Source organism: Protopterus annectens, chromosome 1.part0, assembly GCF_019279795.1.
Source record: "Protopterus annectens isolate FY-2018-M chromosome 1.part0, PAN1.0, whole genome shotgun sequence".
Classification (NCBI taxonomy): Eukaryota; Metazoa; Chordata; order Ceratodontiformes; family Protopteridae; genus Protopterus; species Protopterus annectens.
This window is the reverse complement of record NC_056725.1, coordinates 1,234,484,386-1,234,509,032: the sequence shown is the minus strand read 5'-3', so window position 1 is coordinate 1,234,509,032 and position 24,647 is coordinate 1,234,484,386. Positions and strand designations below refer to the sequence as shown.

The following is a 24,647-nucleotide window of genomic DNA, read 5'->3' as shown; positions in this document are numbered from 1 at the left end:
GGAAACATGCCAACTATATCACTAATAGTGGGGTTATTTACTTTATTCACGTCTTTATAACAAAGATGCTGTTTTAAGTTGCGGCAGTTCCTTTAAGCAAAACTAAGTCTGTCACCAATATACTTTTTTAGATCTGGTAACGCTTGTAAAATTCCATTACTAGAGATAATGCTTTTAACTTCCTCAGTTCTTCTGTTGTAACTAGTAACATAACTTACACCTGATTCTTTCTGTGTCCTATCTATAACTGTAGAATTTTACTTGATATATGTTCTTCTCTTACCAATGTATAACTGTCTTTTTACCTATGTTCTATATCTTCTTTTACCCGGAGTGTCTTATTAATTTCTTGTTATATTACTATGCTCAGCATAAATGATGTAACCTGTTTTGTGTATTATGCTGGATGTACTGTATTTGTATAACTTAATGCTGGAACTTTTCTCCCCAGGCCTCTGCTGAAAATGGACCTGGTCCAGTTGGAATTTCCCGGTTAACAAATGTAAAATAAATAAAATAACTGTTCTTCATTTGTAGTCCTCACAAAGTAAGGCTTAGCTGCTCCTTGCATATCACTAACAATTGTGTTAAGTTTTCCAACAACTGACCACCCTATTCTCTAGCCTTAAATTCTTCTAACATAAAAAATAAATAAAAAAAAATATATAACTTTCATCTGTTCATTACATGTTTCTAAATTCATATTTAATGTGATGACTCATCAGATGACTCTTTACGTTACCTCTAAATATGTGCCCTGAGTACATGCTTCTTCTATGAAGGCACCTATTCACTTGTACCTCCTTCCTATAAATGCTAATACATAATTCATTCCCCTATCTTCCAATCTTTACATCTAAAAAACATATTTCCTCCCTAGAGAAGCTAATCTTAAATTTAAAAAGAAATCAGTAGTTCTATCTAGATAGTTAACAAATTCAAGTATTTCAGTAGTTCAGTTCAAATTCAAAATTTATAATATTTGGAGGTATTACTAAGCGTGATGTTTGGATGTGGTGGAAAGACTGGCGGCAAGGCCTGTGCAAAGGCTACGACTAACTCATCGTGACGTGGACTGCAATTCCTGGTTAGTCATGTTCATAGGCTCCTGAGAAAGGGCAATTATGTTTAACAAGTTGGGGCTGAAGCACCTGTGTATTTGGCAGCTGTACTTGAATATCTAATGGCAGAAATTTGAGAGTTAGCTGGTAAAGCAGCTGGAGATAATAAGAAAAATCATATTATTCCTAGGTATCTGCAGTTGGCTGTCCGAAATGATGAAGAGTTGAAAAAATTGTTGGGAGGTGTCACTATTGCACAAGGTGGAGTGCTTCTCTATATCCAGTCTGTGCTGCTTCCTAAAAAACAGAAAAACCTGCAAAATCAAAATAAGGAATAATACATTTCTAGACCCCAAAAGACATGTGTCTCAAGGTTTCAAAGACATGCATCTGGAACATTTCTACCTGGGCCTCTGCTGAAAATTGGCTTTGTTCCAAGTCGGACTTTCCCGTTAAGCAAATGTTAAAAAATAAATAAAAAAATAAAAAATAAATCTTGATCACTTCCTTCCCATATTAGGAAAATATTGTCCACAAAATGTTTGAAAAAAAGAGATGTTAGATTAAGAATGGGCCAAGGGACTAAAACCGTGCTGAACTTCCCATTGATTTAAGGCTATATTAGCATAAGTGTTGGTGATAGAAGTCCCCATTGCCACACCAGATACTTGATGGTAAACTTGATTCTCAAAAATAAACACATTACTTGTTAGAACTATATCAAGAAATCCACATAAAGTTTCAATTTCTCTTCCAGATAGGGCAGTATTTGTACATAAAATATAATGTACTGCTTGGATCCCATAACTATTTGGAATAACGGTAAACAATGAGTTGATGTCGAGAGTAACAAAAATAAAGTCATTATTTTGTATTAATTCACACTAATTGTGCAATTTATGTAAGAAGTCCACTGTGTAATGAATGTAACTTTGAATCATATTTAAAAAAGGACTCTAAACATCTTCCAGATACAAACAGATGGGTTCAGTTATCCACCATACCCGATACAATGGGTCTTATGAGTGGCCATCTAAGATCTTTATGAATTTTTGGTAACCCATACAGTACTGGAGTCACAGGGTGTGCTACAGTAAAATAATGAAATAAATCAAGATAAATCTCATTAGATAGTTGTACATCATACACAAACACATTCACTATGGGTATAACATTGGCTAATTCTGCCCTATCAGTTTTCACAAAGGTCTCGTCATCATTCAGAAAATCGTTCATGAGGGTCAGATAATCCATTTTATCTAAAATTGCTATAGCACTACGCTTATCAACTTGCTTGATGACAACGTCTGTATTATCATGTAATTTAACCAATGAGTCATGTTCTTCTCCAGTTCATTTGTATAATCTGGACACATCCTGTTGATCATACAACTCATGTAACTGCTCTTCACAAATATTATAGAAGGCATTATCACTGGAGCACTAACAGGAATAAATGTACTTGACTTCTTATGTACGAGTCTCTCTTGTACAGTCCTTAAACATCAATTTTAAATTTAAACTTGTAGATAATTTCATATTAGTCAATACCTCCACAATGGAGGGAAGTAGTTATGGCTTGCTGCTTGGGTGACACCTAGAAGGAGCACTAGGTGTTGCAAGGAATTGTTGCTACACTGAATCAAGATGAAACAACTTCAAGGATGTGATGAATAAAGCATCACAAACAATATGTTCCACTGTCAGAAGCATACCCCTCAACTTACCAGATGTTCGCAGAATGTCCAGATTTCTGCCTTAAATTTTTTGTCTCTTCCTCATAAAAAATTGGCTTTCTGACAAATCACTGGCTAATTACTGATGATTGAATGTGGAAAATAATGACAAGCATTTGAGTTTCAGAATTTATATCCATCAGAAAATTCATGCAGATGAAAAACCTTTTACGATATCAACTTTCCAAGTTTGTAAGAGCAATATTTAGAAAATGTCCCTATTTTTAGACCTTTATCCCCTTATTTTTTAATTGTGTTGTCCAGGTTTCTTGCTTAAACAGGTTGAGAGGTATGGTCCAAAGAAGAACACAGAAATTAATAAATTATCTCCTTGATGTCGCAGATAAAAAGAACGAAGCAAAGTTAGCAGACCAGACCTTCCACAAATGTCAAAAACACCTGAAGATGGGAAAAATAAATCATGGGAGAATAAAGCCAAAGAAACTGAATAAGACAGTGAAAAACATAATGTACACAAACTGTGTAATATCCTATGACCATGTAGTGGACAGTTCCTACAACAAGTCATAGCCTTCAAGTTTAAAATGTCTCCAGTCTTGAGAAAAAACAAAGAAACTCTTATGTCATTCACTACTGACTGACTTTGACAGTGATTTACTTGAGAAGAAGCTTTTATACAGACCCAGTATAATCAGCTCAGACCTACCAACCAAACATTAAATTATAATCTTTATAAATCAACAGTAAAGCAAGTAGAGTTGATAAAATTTTAGCTGAAAATCTGAATGTAAGTGGTGTTGAAATTGTTGACTGTTTTTATAATCTATGCAACATGTGACAATCTGAAAGAAAACTGACTGAATAAAGATCCATTGTGATTTCAGTTTATAAAATAGGCAACGGACTAGCTTGCCAGAGCTATATGGACATTAGCCTTATAGCAATAGCTGAAGAATTTTGCATGTTTTGTAGACACACACACATATACATGTATATGTGTGTATTTGATTGAATGAGAAAACAGAAAAGTGATGCATAGAGTCATAGGGTTGATTCAGGCCTGGAAGTGAATGCACTAAAACTGTATTTCTTCTAAGATAGCTGATATGAAAAAAATGTGTGGAAATCAAGCCTTCACAATGGTTTTGTTGACTTTGCAACTGCTTTAGACAGTGTGGTTAAAATCATTATGGAATGTACTATATAACGAAGGACTACCAAATAAGTTGATAAGTATACAGAACATTTATTGTGATGCTCAAAGCATGGCAAAACTGTATTCACAACTATTTCAGCCACTAACAGTCAAGGCTGGGGTATCTTATGAATGTATACTGTCACCTGTGCTATTCAATATAGCAATAAACTATATTCTTAAAAAGATCTTGGCAAACTTCCCTGGCATCCAGACTGGCCTTGATCTAACCAATATTGGGGATATCATATTCTATCCAGCAATAACAGAAGCTCCACTAATACCAAAACTATTACAGCAAAATGCTGAACAATTTGAGCTAAAATTCAACCCATAGAAAGAAATGTCATGATAACTTGCATACAGACACTTTGACTGATATTAAATAAGAAGCTGAAAGAGTAAACTGAAACTTTGAAATATTGTTGCTCTCACATCCACCTGAATAGGAGATATGAGGAAACTGACAACTCATATCACAAAGGCATAGTCATCACAGAGTTTAACAATTTAGAAACACTTATGGAAACAAAAAGGTGTAACAATCAAAACAAAAATTAGAATAAATCAATTTACAGTAAGACGCTGTCCGGTTCGATTCTCAGCTAGATCGTCTTCTGCGTGGAGACATCCGTGAAATGGGCGTACCTTCATTGAAGGTTGTGCATCAGGGCTGGTAACTCGGTACGTAAAAATCAACTACCAATCATTAGTGGACCAGAGTTCCGCTGTGGCGACCCCTAACCGGGAAAAGCCGAAAGACACAAAAACTATACAATTATTTCTGCTTATGAAGTAGAAACATGTCCTTTCCTGAAACCAGCAACTGAAAACAGGGATCTTTTCAAATGTGCAGCCTCAGATCACTGCTAAACATCAGCCTAAACACCACCAAAGGAGTCCTGACATGTGAGCACGTGTCCATCAGCTCACTATAGAACGTGAACTAAAAAGAGCAGGTTGCAATGGTTTGGACATGCAATATGTACTAATACTAGTCATTTACCAGTAAGTGCCTTACATGTGCTATGTCTGAAAATTGAAAAAGTCTGAAGCTGGCAATAAAAAAACATAGATTAATCAGGCTGAAGTAGACTTGCATTCTCAGCACTGGGCAGCTGATAATGCAGTGGTTTTGGATAGACACAGGAGCTAATACAGGCCATTGTTTGTGATGCTTTGATGTTGGTATTGCCACTGAAGACAGTGATGCCTGATTGATACTTAAATCACTAAGTACATGTCACATACCTAGCAAACTCGTGTTCAGTTTCACGAGACACTTACTGCAGCTCATTCATTTTCTTACTGCTGTTATTCCTATTTTCAGAACTAACGAGCTCCATCAAAGCATCATAGTCCAAGCCATTTGTGTCCAAAGTCATGACAGGAGAGACATGCTTTGGGTAGTAGACATTTTAGTCTTGAAGTGCTGCCAACGAACATTCTTCTTTTTCATTTCAGAGTTTGTTGACTGCTGCTTTTTGCCTCACCAGCTAAGCAGTTTTTTGAAGTCCTGTTGAAGTTTAGATTTGATGGTAAGGTGAGAAGCAGCAGATGTAAAGATAACTGCATCACTGAGAGACAAATTGGTGTTGGAGAGTTGAAGTTCACAAGGGAGTTTAGGAATGTGGTGAATAGAATAAGACTTAGGACATAGCTTTTGGGATACTGGAATTTAAAGTAGGAGGAGAAGTGAGGATTTGAGTTTTGACCCTAAAACATGTCCAACACACACACAAAAAAAAACGTCTTAGGCAATGTAAGTGATCAGAAGCTTATGATTAACAAGATCAATGACTTTAGTTAAATCAAATGCTTCAGCACCAGTAAGCACACCTTCACCCTGGCAATCACAGTAATGTCAGAAAGGGAGCATTCAGAGGCCTGTTGGGAACTGATAATTGGCCACTTTGAGCAACTTAGCCAGGGCATACAGAAGGAAGATAAGTCTGCTGTCTGAGCAGGCAACATGGAAGTTGAATTTTGAGAGAGGGTAAATAGATGCTTCTTTCTATGGAGAAAAGAAGGTACTCCAGAAAAAAGATCAAATAGGTGACCTGACAGTCATAAATGAAGTATTTGTAGAGTGTTAAAAACTGAAAGTGTATGTTCTGAATAATATCTTCTTTTTTTAATTTTTTTTTCTCTGTGTGGATGCCATCTGTTACCCTATTACAAGAACTGCACTTATCTTCCACCAGTGAAGAGACTGCTGTTCATAATAGACTGTCATCCAGGCAGTCATTAGTTGTTTTTTTTTTTTTTTTTAATATGGGCCTAGCCCCTCCCTTCATGGCTATGTAGGCACTCAGAGATGGGAGGATATGTGGTGCCATCCCCAGAGGTTGTGTACCTTCCTGCACATGCCTCTAACAGTATCTTGTACGTGGGTTTGCACAGACTAAACACACATCCTGACTAATCCTGATTACTGCTGTATGGAAGACATCTTTTCTTCAATTGATATCCACATTGGATTGGTGAGCTGGCATTGGCTGCTCACTCCCATACTCATTTGCCTGGTTTCTTCACTGCCAAAGCTGCTTATCAAACTCTGTCATCGTGGTCATAGTCAGAGCTTTATCCCTCTATGCCCTGGAGTGTAAATGTTAAGAAATGTAGCATTATGACAAGAGGGACTCACAACTAAAATGGTGATAGTATGGCTGTATTCCTTTTGGTATCGCAGTAGGACATAGGGGTGTAGGTAATTCACCTGAAAAAAGTGTGACACAGAGGGCTGTGACAGGGTTTCCTCTCATATTCAGATTATTATGTGTCTGATAAAATGAACATCAGGAAATTTTACTTGAGAGTGAAGCTTAAGAGGTAGAATTCCCTAGATATCAAATTTGAGAATGCATAATAAGTAGTTAGGACAGGATACTGGACCACAGTCTTACATAATACTTGCATTATACTTGCCTAGTCTATGTCATAGAGGGATAAATCCCTAACTATGCAACAGATGATTTTACTTTGACTAGTGACTTGGTTTCCAGTAGGAGCCAGCCGGAGAGGTTGGGAGTGAATAGTAAGTACCAGCTAACCCATCCCATGGAGGAGGGAGGAGGATCTGGCTTAACACGAAAGAGCACTATGGAGCTTGAGCCAGCCACACCCTTCATGCCACCAAAACTGAGGGGGAATTCAGTGTATGGAAACATGCATTCCCTAGGGAAACAGCAACAGTGGGCTCAGAGGAGCTGCTAAGGTGGAGGTGCTGCTCCGGATGGGGTGAAGATTGGCTGCCCCAAGGCCAGCAAGTTGGCCATCTCTCTACCACATGACTATCAGCAGGCAACAAGAAGGATGATTGGTATTCCCAAGTTGGAACAAATGGACTATAGGGATTTTGCCCAGACTTGGAATGCCTGGTTCCCCTGTCCACAGAGTGAGTGGAATGATTAGTTAGTTTTGGAGCAGTTGGGGAAGGTATTAAGGGTACAGAATATCTTTTCTAATACATGGGGAGCTTTAACTGCCCCTGAAAAGCATAATCTATAACAGTTTTTTTAAATCTCTTGGTTGGATAAAACTGCAGTTTGGTTCTTACTGCCATTTATATGGAAGTGAGAGTTGGGTTTGCAACTTTAAAGCTACTAGTTGCTTCTTGGTGCACTTACCTGGTGACTAACATCTATGCTACAGTGTGAGATCAGTTTCTTTCATTTTTGTAAGTCTAGTTACAGTGCTACATATATTATGTTTTGTTCTATCATTAACATCTGTGATATAAAGCATAATGCACTTGGGTGCATATTTAAAAATAGCGGCTGAGATTCAGAAAGCATGTCATTGCCAGCACTTTGTGAGCAGATTCTGAGATGTGATAAAGCATGAGACAACACGTTATTGGCTGCTTATTATCATGTCTGTGAACTGAACACTGCGCATTTACAGATAAAGTTGATAGTGTCCCCCTGCCAATCCACAGAATACAGTTATACAGACACCTATGAATATACACACACATGCAAGCACATATGCATGTGCTTGTGTGCATGCACACTCACACACACACACACACACACACACACACACACACACACACACACACACACACACACACACACACACACACACACACACACACACACACACACACACACACACACACACACACACACACAGATGGCTGTGCAGTACTTACTTAATTCTTGCTATATCTTGCTTTAGAACTGAATGAGTCTACACTTGTCAAAAGACAGCATACACTCAATTCACTTCACTTTACTCCCCATATGGCTTAGCAGAGTGATTTATATCTACCATGCTATTTTGATCCCAGTGAAACATTCTGAGAAAATGCATATGGATAATTAGCATTAGCCATTTGCCTAGACTGCTACATTTGCATGCAGCCTTCACCAGTGAGACTAATTATACAGACTGGTGTCGTTATACAGACTGGTGTAATTATACAGACTGGTTTTGTTATACAGACTGGTGTAGTTATACAGACTGGTGTAGTTATGCAGAATGGTGTAGTTATACAGACTGATGTTATGCAGACTGGTGTAGTTGTGCACACTGGTGTTGTTATACAGACCGGTGTTATGCAGACTGGTGTATTTATGCAGACTGGTGTTGTTATACAGACTGGTGTAGTTGTACGGACTGGTGGTTGTACAGACTGTAGCACTACAGTGGACACTGAATCACTCTGGCAGTATTTTTATTAAAACACCATAATGAAGTGATATGTCCTAGCATGAAACTGCATGACAATTATTACAGAACATATGAGAATTCACACATTGGTATCAAACAGCATGCCTTCACTGACAGTCCTACTGTCGGTATCAAACAGCATGCTTCACTGACAGTCCTACTGTCTGCTGCACCTCTGGGACAACAACAGGTAGATGTTTATTTAACTATTTATATTAAACCATTTATCAAATGGCAGGTGAACTGAGACTTGTTACAAGAGCAAAAGCTCTGCAACAGTTGTTTGGACTAAGTAGTATGTGTTTGAGAGGTAAGAAAGCCCTAAACTATATAGAGAAAACCAAAGCAGATGTATCAAGAGCTTACAAGCTCCACATAGAGAGTAATTAGGGTTCAGTTAATAACCACAGACCCTGGAGTTAAGTGGAGCCACAATTACAATGTGTTTCTTACAGGCATGGCCAAGTACTATATCTATATCTATATCTGTCTATATATATATATATATATATATATATATATATATATATATATATATATATATATATATAACATCCTATGACTGAGAGAGCTAATTGGATTCATTAATGCCCATGAACAGTTACTGAGAGAACCAGTTCAGCAGTACCTCTTCGACATGATGTGCTATTTGGTTCATATTATTCACTGTCAAATACTATACAAACAAGCATCAATAAAACTGTGATATAAAGTGCCCATTAAAAAACCCCAAAGATAAAATACCAAAGAACATTAGAAATGCTAGTTTTATTTTATAGAAATAGTTGGGTTAAATATCTGATGTCTTATATATGTCATTGATAAACTTCACGTAAAGCACATATAACAAGGAATGCTTATCAAGGCTTTATACTGCATACCCTATTAATTACAAGCTTACAAACTAATGTCTGTATACATAAATAATTAATCCAGTAGTGAAAGGAATAGCACAGTAATGGAGTATTGATGTTTTTTTAACTGAAAGCTGTATATTCTATGCAGAGATCTTAAAGCAATCACATTTCATGATGCTGTTCTGACATAATGATTCCGTTCTGTAATTCGTCATCAATTAATGTGTGTTGGAAAAAGAAGAGAATGACAAATGGGAATTAAATATAAATGAAGGAAAGAAAAATAAATAAACAGCTTAATGGTTCACATGACATACATTTATATTAATTTTGATATCTAGATAATCTTTTAAGTCATTGGAGATTGATGGATTATTGTAGCAAATTTGCATAATGTTCCCCGAGTTGGCGAAACCATGGAATTGATTATTTAGTAAAGAGATGTAAAAGGGTGAAGCCCCCTGCATGTGGGGTTTAGGGAGGCTTACCCCCCATTTCACCAAGGGTGTAGTAGTTTGAAAATGTTCTTGCCAAATATCACAAGAACAGCATATCTCTAGCATGTCAGTGAACCTTACTGTATCCATTAATTTTATTAAATATGCTATATAATGGATTATCTGTGTTTTTTATGCATATTGCATGGCTGCATTGGTTTGAAAACTCCAAGAACATGACACACATCTCTATGGGGGTTTCTTTGCCTATGTGATTTTGTTCTTGCACAGACACATATCCTTTGAATCATAACATAATATACTGCTTTCCAGGAAAGATTTATATGTAGCCTTGACAACCTAGAAAAATAAATCAGCTGCAAAAAAGTTACTGCACAGCAATTCTTTCAATTCCTACAATTCAAAAAATCGCTGTCTTTGCATCTGTTATTAACTTACTGGTAAATGATGTTGCAGTGTTGCTCTTCCCTTACCAATTATAATGTGCCTTTGCCTTTTCTTAGATTGACTACCTACAGAAGCTCTTTCTGTACCTTATAATTTTGTGTTTTTTTCTACCTGTCAAATCTTCCCATGGTAGCAGTATTTATTATGATAGTATCCACTGACATATTATGCCTGTCTGGTGTAAGGCAACCTGGTCTGGACCCATTACAAGGGTGCTTCTTGAATGCACAGTTAGTGTTATAAGTAAATGTGTACCTTAAACATTCCATTCCGTAACGTTGCTGCCTTTGTGTCAGAAATGTTCACTTCCAAGAAGCATATCTGTGGAAACAATCAAACATAACTCTGTTTCGTAAAGGCTGTACAGCAACAGCGTCAGCTAAATATTGATTAACAGCCATCTTATCATCTCTTCCTAAAGTTCTCGAAATATATATAGGGTAGCAAATCATTGGACACCTAATACAAATAATCCATTATCTCCAACGCAATATGGTTTCCATCCAGGTTGTAGTACAAACAGTGCCCTGCTTTCCTTTCTGATTCATGTAACCCAACATCATGGTATCATGAATAAGGTAGATGACAGGAAGCAGCCTTATCAAACTACATTAAAGTCAGTTTGAATGAAGGAATTGATTGTACTTAATATACGTGGTTAAATTGTGGACCTCTCTAACACAAGACATATAATCAGAACAAAATGCTGTTTCTTTTTTAACAAAATCAAAGAACCACTTTGCACACATATGCAACTCTCTACCTCTGTCTCTCTGTGTAATACACTGACCCATAACTAAAATTAATTACTAGCTACTAAATAAAATTCTCCCTAAATATATTGCAGCAGATTAGTTCTAATCATTCTATTTAATATTTTTTCTCTCTCCTTAATTTCCTTTTCATACCATACTAAGTACTACACTCTTATTTACTGTAGCGGATAATCAGTATATCATGTCAATAACAATTACTATGTTAATATTCTCCTTATAATACTAATGTAGTTTTTCTTTCCAAACATTATTAAACATTAATTTTTTTGAATTCCAACTACAACATCAAGAAACATTTGTAAAATTAACAGATGAAATGTATATGAGGTCTGTCTTCAGAAGCATAAGTGGTGCCCTGGGCCAGTATTGTGAACCACTGTTCCCCCCAGCACTTCCATTGAAGAGCAAAAAAAAAAAAAGATTGTTCCTTCTACTGGCATATCAACCAGGTTGCTAGATGCATGACAACCCCCTACCCTAGACAGTCAGGTCCTGTTTCTGTGTGCCCTGTCCCAAACCTTCTTTCAACATATTTTATTTAATAAAAAAAATCTTTTAAACTGTAGCAAACAAATTTATACCCTATCTGCACAGAGCAGTAGAACACACATATTGTAGTTTTAAAAAAATATTCTTTTTAAACTATAGCAAACTTCTTGCTAATTTGTAGCAAGCAGTTGCTGCAGTTCATACCCTTCCTGCATGCACACTATAGTACTCATATTTAATTTATCAAAAAAAAGTCTTTGTTTTAAACTGTAGCAAACTGCTTGCTACAAATCTAGCAAACTGCTGCTACAGCTTACACCCTGCCTGCACAGAATGTTACAAAGCACATGTTTTAGTTTTTACTTGTAAAAAGTAACAAACTGTTTGCTACATTGTACCAAGCAGTTGTTATAGCTTAGGACACTAGAAGGGCTACATCATGCAGGTTTGACTGCAAATGCAACACTGGCTTTTAAAATCTGGTATTGCATTACAGAGAGATCAAGAACAGCTCCTCATGCCCAACACTTTACAACCAGGGCAGATGTTCCACTTGTCCTGCCCTAGCTACACTACTTGTTTTATGTATAGGTTTACACTGTGGCTGGGATTTTGAAAATTCTTGAACTGAGCTACTCTGATAGTTCAGAATAATTAGAAGGGCAGTGTAATGCTTTTGGACTAATTTAAGGGGCAATGTGACAAACAGAGTTCCTGTGTAATATGCATATGAATAATATTAACTATTCAGATTTACGGATATGCACTAATGCAGTGTGTATTGGCTTTGCTTACATTATGGTTATACACACACACACACACACGTGTGTGTGAGTATGTGAGTGTGACTCTGTGTGTGTGTGTCTATATATATATATATATTTGTGTGTGTTTGTGTGTGTGTGTGTCTATATATATATATATATATATATATGTGTGTGTGTGTGTGTGTGTGTGTGTGTGTGTGTGTATATATATATATATATATATATATATGTGTGTGTGTGTGTGTGTGTGTGTGTGTGTGTGTGTGTGTGTCTATATATATATATATATATATATATATATATATATATATATATATTTATTTTATTTTACATTTGTTGACTGGGCTAGTCTAACTGGATACATGTCCAGTTTCACTAGAGGCCCGAGGAGATAAGCTCCAAGATAGAACAAGGAAATGAACAAGATAACAAATAAGGAAACATTAAACAAAAAAAGAATCATATTTACAATGCATATTACAGGTTATCACAGTAAATTCAGCAGTGCAGAATACAGGCATAACATAGCATGCTAGTACAATCAAGATGTTCTAGAGGGAGATAGTATTATGGTTAATAGACACACACACACACACACACACACACACACACACACACACACACACACACACACACACACACACACACACACACACAGTGCTAGCTATATGTGTCATTAAACTTTTACCCACTTAACACATTTATGCAAGTGCCACAACAGTGTTTTAGCAGCCATTCAGTGTATTTGTGAGAACCAAGACAACATGTTCAAACCCAAGACATTAAAGGCTGTACAGCATTACTACATGAAATCTAAAAGTGATGAGCATTGTATTAAGCATTACTTATGATAATGAATTATACAGATGAATATAATTAGGTTTCTGATTGTAGATTCACAGGCAAATACTAAGTTATCAGTCTGCAGATTATTACAAGCCTAGCCAGTAAGCAGAGGCTTGAATCAAACCCTGTACTTTGTATGTGTGAGATAAAGCCATTGATTGTCATGCCATCCCCTCCCCTAAATCTGCATTTCTGATGTTACTGCCATTCTGTTGTCTTTCAGCATGAACATATGCTACTTCACAATCAGCACAGTCACAGAAACAGCACTGTCTCTGGATTTGAACCATCAAATCAGTGAATTAACAGCACACAGTTGAAATTACTGTCAGTATTTGTCACAGACCCAGGTATTTTGTTATGTGTTGTAGAAATAATATCAATAAGTTCACCTCAAAACTTGTTAGGTGATTTTCTTAACATATAACAAGTGGTTGTGATGCAATTACATTAAGAATCTAGAATCCTTGCTGTCTCAATCACAAGCCAATACATCTGACACTAGGAAGGTTGTCTGCGCAAACATGACAAACACCACACCTCTAACACCACCCACACCTATACAACACACTCCTACATATGCAAAGGTTCTCAACAAAAACATACCTAAACAAAAGAGACTTCCAAAGCAAAACCACCCATGCACATCAGAACCCAAAGCACCAAGCACCACACATAGTACACACGACTGTGTCTCACAGCCTTTAAGGCCCAGCCATAAACCCAATGTACTAATCATAGGAAACTCTATCATGAGACACACAGATGTGCCCCTCACCAGGCTAGACAAGGAGAAAGTCATGGTAAGTTGCTTGTCAGGTGCTAGAATCCACCATATCACATATGCACTCAGGTTTCTTAACAACAGTTACTGTTATGACTCTGTTACAGTCCATGTTGGTGTGAATGACGTGAGATGTACCTCTCTGGACTATAAGAAGAGAGACATGATTGAGCTCACTGAATATGTGTCCCAGGCAGGTACGTCCCTAGCCTTAAGCAGCATCCTACCATCACCTAGAATGATGCCTCAATACAAACAGAAAATGATTGACTTTAATGGCTTAGTTTCTGGTGTCATTCCAAGGGGACTCAGTACCTGACAGCCTGGGAGGACATGATTGACAGATCATGATGCTTTGCCAGAGATGGCCTTCATCTGTCTCCCCTGAGCTTCAGGCTTCTGGCAAAGGCTCTTGCCGCCCCCACAGTGCCTTTTTTAGGCAAAGCCATAAGCACAAAATTACCAACATGAAAAAATTAAATTTATAAGTCATGCTGATAAAAACTAGGAGTCTTAGCATGAAACTGCACTCATTGCAAGCATTCCTCACCCTGGAGGATGCTGACATTTGTGCAGTCACTGAAACCTGCTTCAAAGCTGTGGAGAGCACCCCTGCCTTACTAGGTTACTCATCCTACCATACTTTCAGACCTCAAATGGAGGGCTACATAGCCAAAGGAGGTGGAGTTTATATATTTATCAAAGACATACACACCTCCAGGCTGTTCAAATGGTATGCCACACAGGAGGCACTCCAAGTACAGTTAACTGTTGCTAAAACACCTATTCAAATCATAGCTTGATACTGACCCCTTACCGTGACTCAGGATGCCCACTCCACCTATCTGGACTTACTTTAATCCATCAAGATTCAGCCCTCTACCCTGATCCTGGGTAACTTTAACTACCCAGCCATTTAGAGTGGAAGACGTATTCTAGCCCAAACATGAACACCCAGAGATTCCTTGACTTCGTCAATGCCAATGCATTAGATCAGCTGGTTGACAACATGAGTAGCCACTGTAGAACTCCTACAGTGTCATCCTCCTTAGTAAGATCTGACCATAAAGTGATTTTTTTCAAAGTCACCATCTCCCATGACCTCCTCTGTCAGGGTCAAACAAAACATTTTTCCAAAGCTGACTACAATTTCCTGAGAGCAGGTATAAGCAGCTTCACAGCCACCATCCCTTCAGCTGGAACTAGCACTAATGTCCAACCCTACACCAAAATACTGTATGAGCACCTACATAGCTGTATGGACTCAGCAATACCTGACAGGACCAAATCATCTTCCTCAAGGAAGAATAAACCTGTCTGGTGGACAGCAGCAATAAACAAACTCTGTAATAAAAGGAAAAAATTTCTGTCAAGAACCTAGAGGAGCAGGTGCCGAGTTAGAAATAATCTCTGCTTTGTCTGAACAAGCAAATAAGGTCACTGGTGAAATCCTCTAAGGCTAACTTTGAGTCCAAATTGGCCACATCCAGTAAGGACAATCACAAGGCCGCCTTCACATATGTCTGCAGTCTCAAAGGTAACACCCAAATCTACTCTGAACTGGTGGTCAAGAACACCACATACACAAACACCGTAGATATAGCCAACCTGCTGGCAGACAGGTTCAGTGAAAACTTCACACCCCGTCCCCCCCATCAGTAAACCAGGACATCCCAGGACTTGCCCCCCCTTCCCTTATCACCAGGGAGCATGGCCTCTCAAAGGCATAAAATGCAGTCTCCATGGAACCTGACAAAATCCCTGGTTGCATCCTACATGAACTCAGACATGAGCTCTCAGCTCCATTAGGCACCCTATTCAACCAAAGCCTGAGCACTGACCTTATTCCAGCCGAATGGAGGACATCCACTGCCATCCCTCCATACAAATGTGGAGCGTCCACTGACCCAGGCAATTATAGACCCATCAGCCTAACTAGGCTGATCTGAAAGGCCATGGAACACATTATAATGGATCTTATAAACAAAGACATTGGCGACCTCCAAATGCTTGACCCCACACAGTTTGGTTTTGTCAAAAGGAGATCATACCTATTAAACTTGGTCAATTTCTTCAGAACAGTCACCAAAGTCATAGACGAGGGGATGATGGTGCACACTGCCTACCTTGACCTAGCCAAAGCCTTCAACACTATTCCCCACTTGGGCATAATAGATAAACTCCCCCAGCTAGGCATTAACCCGTATGTTACCAGATGGCTAGCTAACTGGCTCACTGATAGAAACCACTCAATCAAAACAGGGGAAGCCACCTCTAGTGGTAGACCTGTAATGAGCAGTGTACCCCAATGATCGGTTTTGGGGTCTCTGCTGTTTGGGATATACTTTTCTGATGTGCAAGTCAAAACCAGTAGTCTGTGGCTGACCAAGTTTGCAAATGACTGCAAGCTGGGCACTGTCTTAAATTCCCCAAGTGATGTGAACATCCTCCAAGAGGGCCCTACCCAAACTAATGATTGGTGCCAGGAGCATGGCCTCAAATTGAATGGCAAGAAATGCATCATTATCCCCTTTGGGGAAAATGGTGTCTCCACTAATTATCACATTAATAACAATGTACTAAGCATGCAAGTAGTCGTGATGGACTTGGGCACCCAGGTTGATAGCAACCTGACTTTTAACCACCACTTTGCCTCCATTGTGCAGAAGGCTTTCTACATGGCCCACCTCATAAGTAAGGGGATTTCATCTAGAAACAAGGAGGTCATAACATCCCTGTACTCCTCCCTTATCAGACCCAATATCAAGTACAATGCCCCCTTTGGCATGTATCTGGCCAAGCACATGCGGCAGCTGGAGAGACCACAGAGGTTCCTGACCAGGAAAATCCAGGGTCTCAAACACCTGTCTTGTACAGATAGGCTAAAAGCCCTCTCTCTACTCAGTCTTGTACAGACTGCTCAGAGGTGATGTGTGTCTGGCATACAAGGCCTTCTGAAAACTAGCCTTGATGGAGTTGCTGCAAATCCATAAGTCAAAATCCACTTGAGCAACCCACATGCAAGGCCTAAACCTGGTCTGAGACATTAATAGAATTTGTTTTTAGGATAGATTTGTGTCCCAGAGACTCCCCCATCTGTGGAATAGACTCCATCTCCATGTTAAGCAGAGTACCTCTCTAGCCCTCTTTAAGAGAAACTTGAATGACTGGATGGGAAACAGAAAATACACCCCTGGGATCCCAACTTTGGCCCTGCTGGACAGGAGAAACAGGTGCTGACTTTGTATGAACATGGTTAATTACACAAACTCCACTCCACACACCTTCAGATAGAAACAACTCTGATCCAAAACAATACCAAAACAGCAAAATCTTCAGAAGTCAGGAATCAAAAAACAGGAACCAAAGTCAAATCCAAAAGCAAACTCTTTATTCTCCAGCGCCTCGGTGTAACCACCTTTCAAGAGTATACATTCTCACTGAAAGAATGGATATATATATATACTCATAGCAATTAATTAAACAATTAATTAAACAATTATGTTCAAAAAAGTTTTAAAGCAGACACCTCCAGTTTATTTCATTATTCAGTCCACAGGGTGCCATTGTATTGTATTTCAAAATAAAAATACTTTCCTTATATTGTAAGTTATATTTCAAAGCATTTTCATCATTACAAAGACATTTCACACTTTCTAAAACTGTTCCTGTTAAAAATGAAGCATCACTATTATGACAAACACTAAAATGTGTGGCAATAAATTTATTTTCCCTTTTATGTCTTATGTCTCTAATGTGCTCACCTAACCTAATACGAAACTCTCTTTTAGTTTCACCTATATAATATAATCCACAGGGACAGTGTAAAGCATGCACAACTCCCTTGCTTCTACAGGTAAAACTATCTCTTACTGTGAACCTAATGTTGTTAATATAATTAAATGTTCTAACTATATTCCTACAAACACTGCATCTACTGCAACATCTTGTACCAAATTCACTTACTGGTCTTGGTAAACAAAATTTTGGCATTACAAATTTACCATGTACCACCATATCTTTCAAATTTCTTCCCCTTTTATAGGAGAATAAAGGTTTTTGTGGCAAAATGTGCATCAACACCTTGTCTTTCACTAAAAATTTCCAAAAATGTTCCACTACATCCTTTATGTCTCCACTTTTTACATTATATGTAGAGGCAAAATAAATATCCTTACAAGTTTTATCACTTTTCTGTTTGTATGAACATGGGCAACATTTTTGGCTAGGCTTATAAGGGCCTCCGGGCCAATAGCCTAGTATCATCCTATGAACCTATGAAAAGAAGCCTGATCGTAATGTTCTGTAATACATGGGGCCAGATTCCATAATGATTGGGTTAGCATAGCAGAGAGCCTCTGCCATCCTGATATACTATCATGAGTCTGATTTGTAGACCAGGCCTTAGGTTTGACATCATACAGGGGTGGGGGGTTACACCCTGCATAGTACTTTGTAATGCTGAAGTACTGAATACAAGGGAGGCTGACTACACCAGGAGCAGGTAATGAGCGCTCAAATGATTATATATTAATGAACCTCTCTGCCCATTCCTAGCACAGCTTGTGCTCTGCCAAGACCTTGGTGTACCTGATCTATCCAAAGCTGCAGCTCCATTTTTATAACTGTGGTTGTATTGCAGGAACTGAGCTTGCTCTGCAGTACCAGTGCTGACATACAGGTGGAGCTGCATGTCCCAGAGGCAGTGCATGAAAGCAGTATCTGTATAATGCATATTTAACACTTTTGTCATGCATGCATTCTCACTGCCAACAGAATGGGGATGTTGGATAGGGGGATTTCTTCACTGTTCCCTATTGCAAAAAATTATCAACTTCAAGTGTGGGAGCTGTCACCACTGAATTTTGGGGATGACTAGCACACCACCTTACAGCACATATGCTTGGTCCTTGGCTGCCCCCCAACAGCTCCCCAGCAGTAGTTGTGCAGCTCTACCTTTATGTGACTGTCAGGCAGTGGCTTCCTATCATATGCTGCTGCAGCATTAATCCCCATTTACAGGTAGAGCTGGTATGACCCTGAGGCCACCTGTTGACTTTAGTAGGCTACTTCTTTGCTTCAAGGTTTACACTGGTGTGTGCTGACAATGCAAAACTGTGGAGTGTTCTAACATTTTAAGCCTGCTTCTCGTTTTGGAATTCCCTTCTGGGAAATAAAGATTTTAAATGATTCTTTTAGTGGAGGGAAGGGGAAGGCCTCTCTGATTTACTCCATACCTAATATGCTAGGTCCATTGAGACATCTAATTTACATAGGTTTATTTACTAACAAACTGCTTTCATCTTGAGCATTCTCCCTTCACAATAATTTTAATAAATGTTCAGTAGGTGCAATCTTTTATGGAGATGCGTGGTAAAATGTACCTTCTACATTATTTAATAAACAGACACATAGCTTCAGAAAATACTAAAATGAAAGCAGATAAATGTTAATAGAAACAACTGGAATCAGTCTAGTAAAAGACGGCATGGATGGTAATACACAACACAAGATGAGTTTAATGAAGCATGTAATGTGATATCGCTGCATAAATGTTTTATAAATGAGTTCTGGCCTAGAATTTTCCAAAATGTCTTTAAGTAGCTTTTGAACCAAAAGTTGCGTTTGATAAATTCTAATGGCTCAAGGCTTTTTATCATAAATATTTTAAATAGTCTTTTAGACCAGGAAGCTGGCATTCATAAATTGCTATTGACTAAGATCATAAGAGAAGACACTATAAGACTAAAAATGATGGCCATAATTATTTTATTTAAGAGCTCATACACAGAAAGCTGCCCTGCAGAAGTGGGCAGTCATTCCACTTTTTGTACTATTTTTATCTACATTCATTGCTTATTTTTTCCTGGACCTTTCACACCTGGGACTTTGTGTTTCTTCTAAAAAAGGAGTGATATCTACAAAAATGTTTTGCAGCAAAACAAAGAGCACATCTACAACAATCACACCAATAGTTGTGGTCTTTCTATTACATTTACAGAGTCATTAATTAATACTTGTTTGCATAATTATATTAGTTAAATTTATATATTATCAAATTACTTGTTCAATATAAAATTACTATTATGTCTGGCTGGCTTGTTAATATCACCATTGCAAAGAGGAGTGTGTGGTGAAGAACTTTCATATTTTTATAGTTTTTGTGATATAAACTTTTGTTTACAGGTAAGTTGCAAAACTACATTCTCAGAATTTTAGCTCATGCAAAAGTTGTCCAAGTAGGAACTCTACAGGTGTCAGGAGGTGCGAAATGCTACTCAGGCTAGGTGCGAAAGAGTTAAATTGGAGTTTCTTGTTGAGTTAGCTTTGTACATTGAAAAACCTTGCTGATGTACAACACTGAGCTTGGCATAGTGAGCCTGAATCAAATTTTGAATTCAGATGTAGGGTTGTGGTAGGTGGTAGCTTAGCTTATGCTGAATGGGGACTGTCAGAGCCTTACCTTTTGAACTTGGGCGTGTTGTATCTGCTGGGTATAGCATATTATACAATGCCTCCTCTAAAACGTGCACGCTGATTGGCCAGCCCAACCAGCGTGCCCGTTGTAAATCCCTCAATATACTAACGGAAAAGGTCCGTCGCGGACTTTTCCATTAGTATAAAACACTGTCTCGCTATGTTAAAGAGTTTAACATAGCGACGCAAAAAGCAGATCTCCGTTGCTTTTTTTAAAGCTGTCTCGCTATGTTAAACTCCTTTAACATAGCGACACAGTGTGTAAAAAGCAACGGAGATCTTGCGATCTCCGTTGCTTTTTTTTTAAACCTGACTCGCTATGTTAAATGAGTTGCCAAATAGCAATAGTGTAGTGGTAGAGTTCCTGGTTCTAGTCCCATCATTCCCCTTACTATTTATGAGAGTCATGGCTTAGTGGTAGGTCATACAGACTAGTGTTACCAAGGTCCTGTATTTATTTTAAAAAAAGGGGTTGGGAGGGTGGCCTAAGGGTTGGGAGGGTGGCCTAATGGTTAAGGTGTTTGCCTTGCAAACAAGGTAAGGGGTTTTTAGATCAGGGGGGGATAATTGGCTAGGCTTAAAATGGCTCGCAAGGGCAGTTAGCCTAGTACTAATCTATGAACCTATGAACCTATAACATAGCGAGACAGCTTTAAAATAAGCAACGGAGATCTCCGTTGCTTATTTTAAAGCTGTCTCGCTATGTTAAACCCATTTAACATAGCGAGACAGTAAAAACAACGGAGATCTTGCGTTCTCCGTTGCTTTGCCCACAGCTCTGATGTACTGCGTAGGCATGCGCAGTACATCAGAACTGCCGCGGAACACCAGACAGCTGCGGAAGGGCAGCAAAGAGGCATTATACAATGCCATTATTTAAGAAAAGTAATGATTTATTTTCTTAAATAATGTCATTATATAACAATAACCACTTCTGGGTGTGGGTAATGCTGGATTTACCCACGGTTGTCTTTGTTTGGTCCCTCGGGCTTCACCCTCGGGACCAAACCACGCCAACCATGGGTAAATCCAGCATTACCCACACCCAGGCGTGGGTTATTGCTATATTATTCCATGCACAAGTCTTTTGGAATCTCTCTCTCTCTGCTAAAATGAGTTTTTTTGTTACCTTTAAAGTTATCCATTTACTGAAAGTGCTCTTAAAATGTATATGCCGTTTGTATTTCATTAAATGTTTGCCAGGTCTTTAATTTGTTAATTAATGTTGGCCAGTACTTCTTTATTATATGTTTTGTCTGTAACAGCCTGATTATTTCTTCTATTATCTCCCCAACCGCGTGAGTATTCGGTAGTGTATTTTACTGTAAGCAAGCTTTCTGTTTTATTTTATTTATTTATTTATTTAATTTTTTGCTTGAAGGGCCTATGATGATTTAAATTTCATATGTGAGATTAATACATGCCTTTGCAGGTTTTTAACCTGTTGCTTAATTTCTTTATTGCAGGCTCTGTCTGCATCTTTGCCTTTTGCTGTGACAGCAGGACATTTCAGTGGTATTAAGTCAGTAAGGTTTTCTTCTTTCTCTCTCACAGTGAGTGTATAACTACAAGCCTTACATGCAAGAACATCACTGTGAAAAGCTTGTTACAGAGAGGTTCTTATGTATGGGCCTCACTATTACCAGGTTGTAATTAGCATCCATTTTCTCAATGTAATTGCAGTGCTTCATGTATAAAAAAACTTTTTGGCATATAATTTTGATAAATCATTTTTACTGTTGACAATAACAGATTGTGGCTGAAAAAGCTCAGTCCAACCAATTGGTCTATATTAGATGATTGAAGCTTTAGGTAATCGAATACCTAAAGCTCAACACCTAAACAGAGAAAGCTGTAAACAGCGAATGGCCACTTCTGTGAATTTTTTCATAAGAAAAAAATGTGCTTGGCCGGACAAAAAAAAAATTCAAATCCTAATCCACAGCCCCTCACACTCCCACCTCAACTAAATATACCATCTCTGAGATTACTCTACAGTGGAGAAAAGGGCAGATTCCCAATAATGGCCAAGCAAATTTTTTCCCTATGAAAAATTCATGGAAGTGGCCGTTTGCGGTTTACAGCTTTTGCTGTTTAGGTGTTGAGCTTTAGGTATTCGATTACCTAAAGCTTCAACTATATGATATATACCCCAACCAACACAGGTAGCCAATCAACAAACTGTAGAAATTCATGAACAAGCTTTAAAATAAATTTTGTTGATAAAAATGTTTAAATTTACTGATATGCAGCAAGTTTAATCATTGCTTGTAAACATCGGATTAGAAACGCAACCTTATGTCATAGGAAACTAGAGATCTTTTAGTGTTTGTGTGTGTGTGTGTGTGTGTGTGTGTGTGTGTGTGTGTGTGTGTGTGTGTGTGTGCGTGTGTGTGCGTGTGTGTGAGAAGGTCTTGTGCTTTAACATCTTCTACAACCACTTTTGTTTTTCGATAATATACTTGTATTCTTAGACTCAGAAGATCATGCCTCAGCTTACATGCAAACCATTTTTTTCTGATAACAGTTCTTTGCACTTTATCTCCTAGAATACTGAATTGTTTTTTCTGTTTTCCCAAAATGTTTTAAGTTACCTTGTTAATAATGACATACTTGACTCTTTTGCACAAGTTTCCTTTGGATGAAATTACAACACACTATGTTTCTGAATAGGGTTATGAGATTAGCTTACGTCATATGTTATGTATAGGTCTTATATGGTCAATCATTAATGCCTTAATTGTACTTTTTCCCCTGCTAGAATTATTTTGATGGAAAGTTGTCCCCTCAAGGAAAAATGCCATGGATAGAATACAACAATGAGAAGGTGTCAGGCACTGAATTCATTATTGACTTTATAGAAGCAAAACTGGGTGTAAACCTGAACAAAAACCTTGATCCACATGAGAAGGCAGTGTCCAGAGCGATAAGTAAAATGGTAGAAGAGCACTTTTACTGGTAAGAATAATACTAAGTTATATTGTTATGAAATGCATACTGACTTATCACCTCACTTTTCATCTCTCAAATGATTCTGAGACTGCATTTTAAATCATTGTGCAGCTCTTCATCGTACTTGATTTGCCTTTGTCAGCTTTTTGTATAAGTTGTCACTCGTTTGATTACCTGTGGCACCCTTCTTTATAGAGAACACACATTATGTTGCAGTACATTATGACCTCCAGCTCTATGGAAACAATAAGATTCTTAATACGTGCAGAGGTAATTAAGCACATTTCTTGCATTCCTTACAATAATTTGTGTCAGCTTCTTAGAGCAAGAAATCTGGGCAAAGCCATAAATAATGGCGGGGGGGGGGGCCCAAAATAGGGGCAATTTCTAAATACACTTTGAAGGAAGTTGTTTGCCAAGGCATTTTTTTTAATAAATTTATTTTTCATCTTCATTTTTTGTTGTTGTTTTATATTTGTTTATTTTTTGTAGTGGTTTATTTATTTACAATTTCTAAATATTGCTCTTAAAAATTTAGAAATTAGCTAGAACAACAGGTTTTGCAATTAGCATGAATTTTATAAAGGGAATGACGTCTGAAACTTAAGTGTCTGTCATTATTTTCTGACTTCAATCTTCAATAATTTGCCACTGATTTGCTAGAAAACCACAGCTTTATGAAAAACAGACCAGAAATATGAGGCAAAAATCTGGACATTCTGTGAAAATCTGTACAGCAGAGAGGTATGCTTACAATCATTTTGTGTATGTGTCATCTTACAGAAAATATGGATTTCATTGATGAAAGACTAATGAAAGTGTGCCACCCTGTGGCCAAGCCCTTCCATCACACCTTTATGCTACAATACAGAGCAGAATACATTTTTTGTGGTTATCAAAAATAAATAAATAAATAAACAAATAAACAAATAAATAAATAAATAAATAAATAAATAAATACATAAATTATATTACCTTTGCAAAAACAGAGCAGGAATGAGTTTGATTACTCTTCTAAGTTTCCTGTTATTTATATATATATATATATATATATATATATATATATATATATATATATATATATATATATGGTTCCCCTTCACAAAGCCGAACGGCCACAATCTCGAAAGTCATATGGTCGAGACCATATGCTCGAAATTGTGG

General features: G+C 37.8%; 1 protein-coding gene across 3 annotated transcripts in view; it reads left to right on the top strand.

The window, feature by feature from the left end:
• Positions 1-24,647, top strand: part of FAXC (failed axon connections homolog, metaxin like GST domain containing) — a 1,137,834-nt gene that overhangs the window by 714,457 nt on the left and 398,730 nt on the right. For all 3 annotated transcript variants that reach the window (XM_044065817.1, XM_044065809.1, XM_044065824.1), the window contains exon 3: positions 23,293-23,489. In XM_044065817.1, coding sequence (XP_043921752.1) covers positions 23,293-23,489 — 197 coding nt within the window. The remainder of the gene's footprint in view (positions 1-23,292; positions 23,490-24,647) is intronic.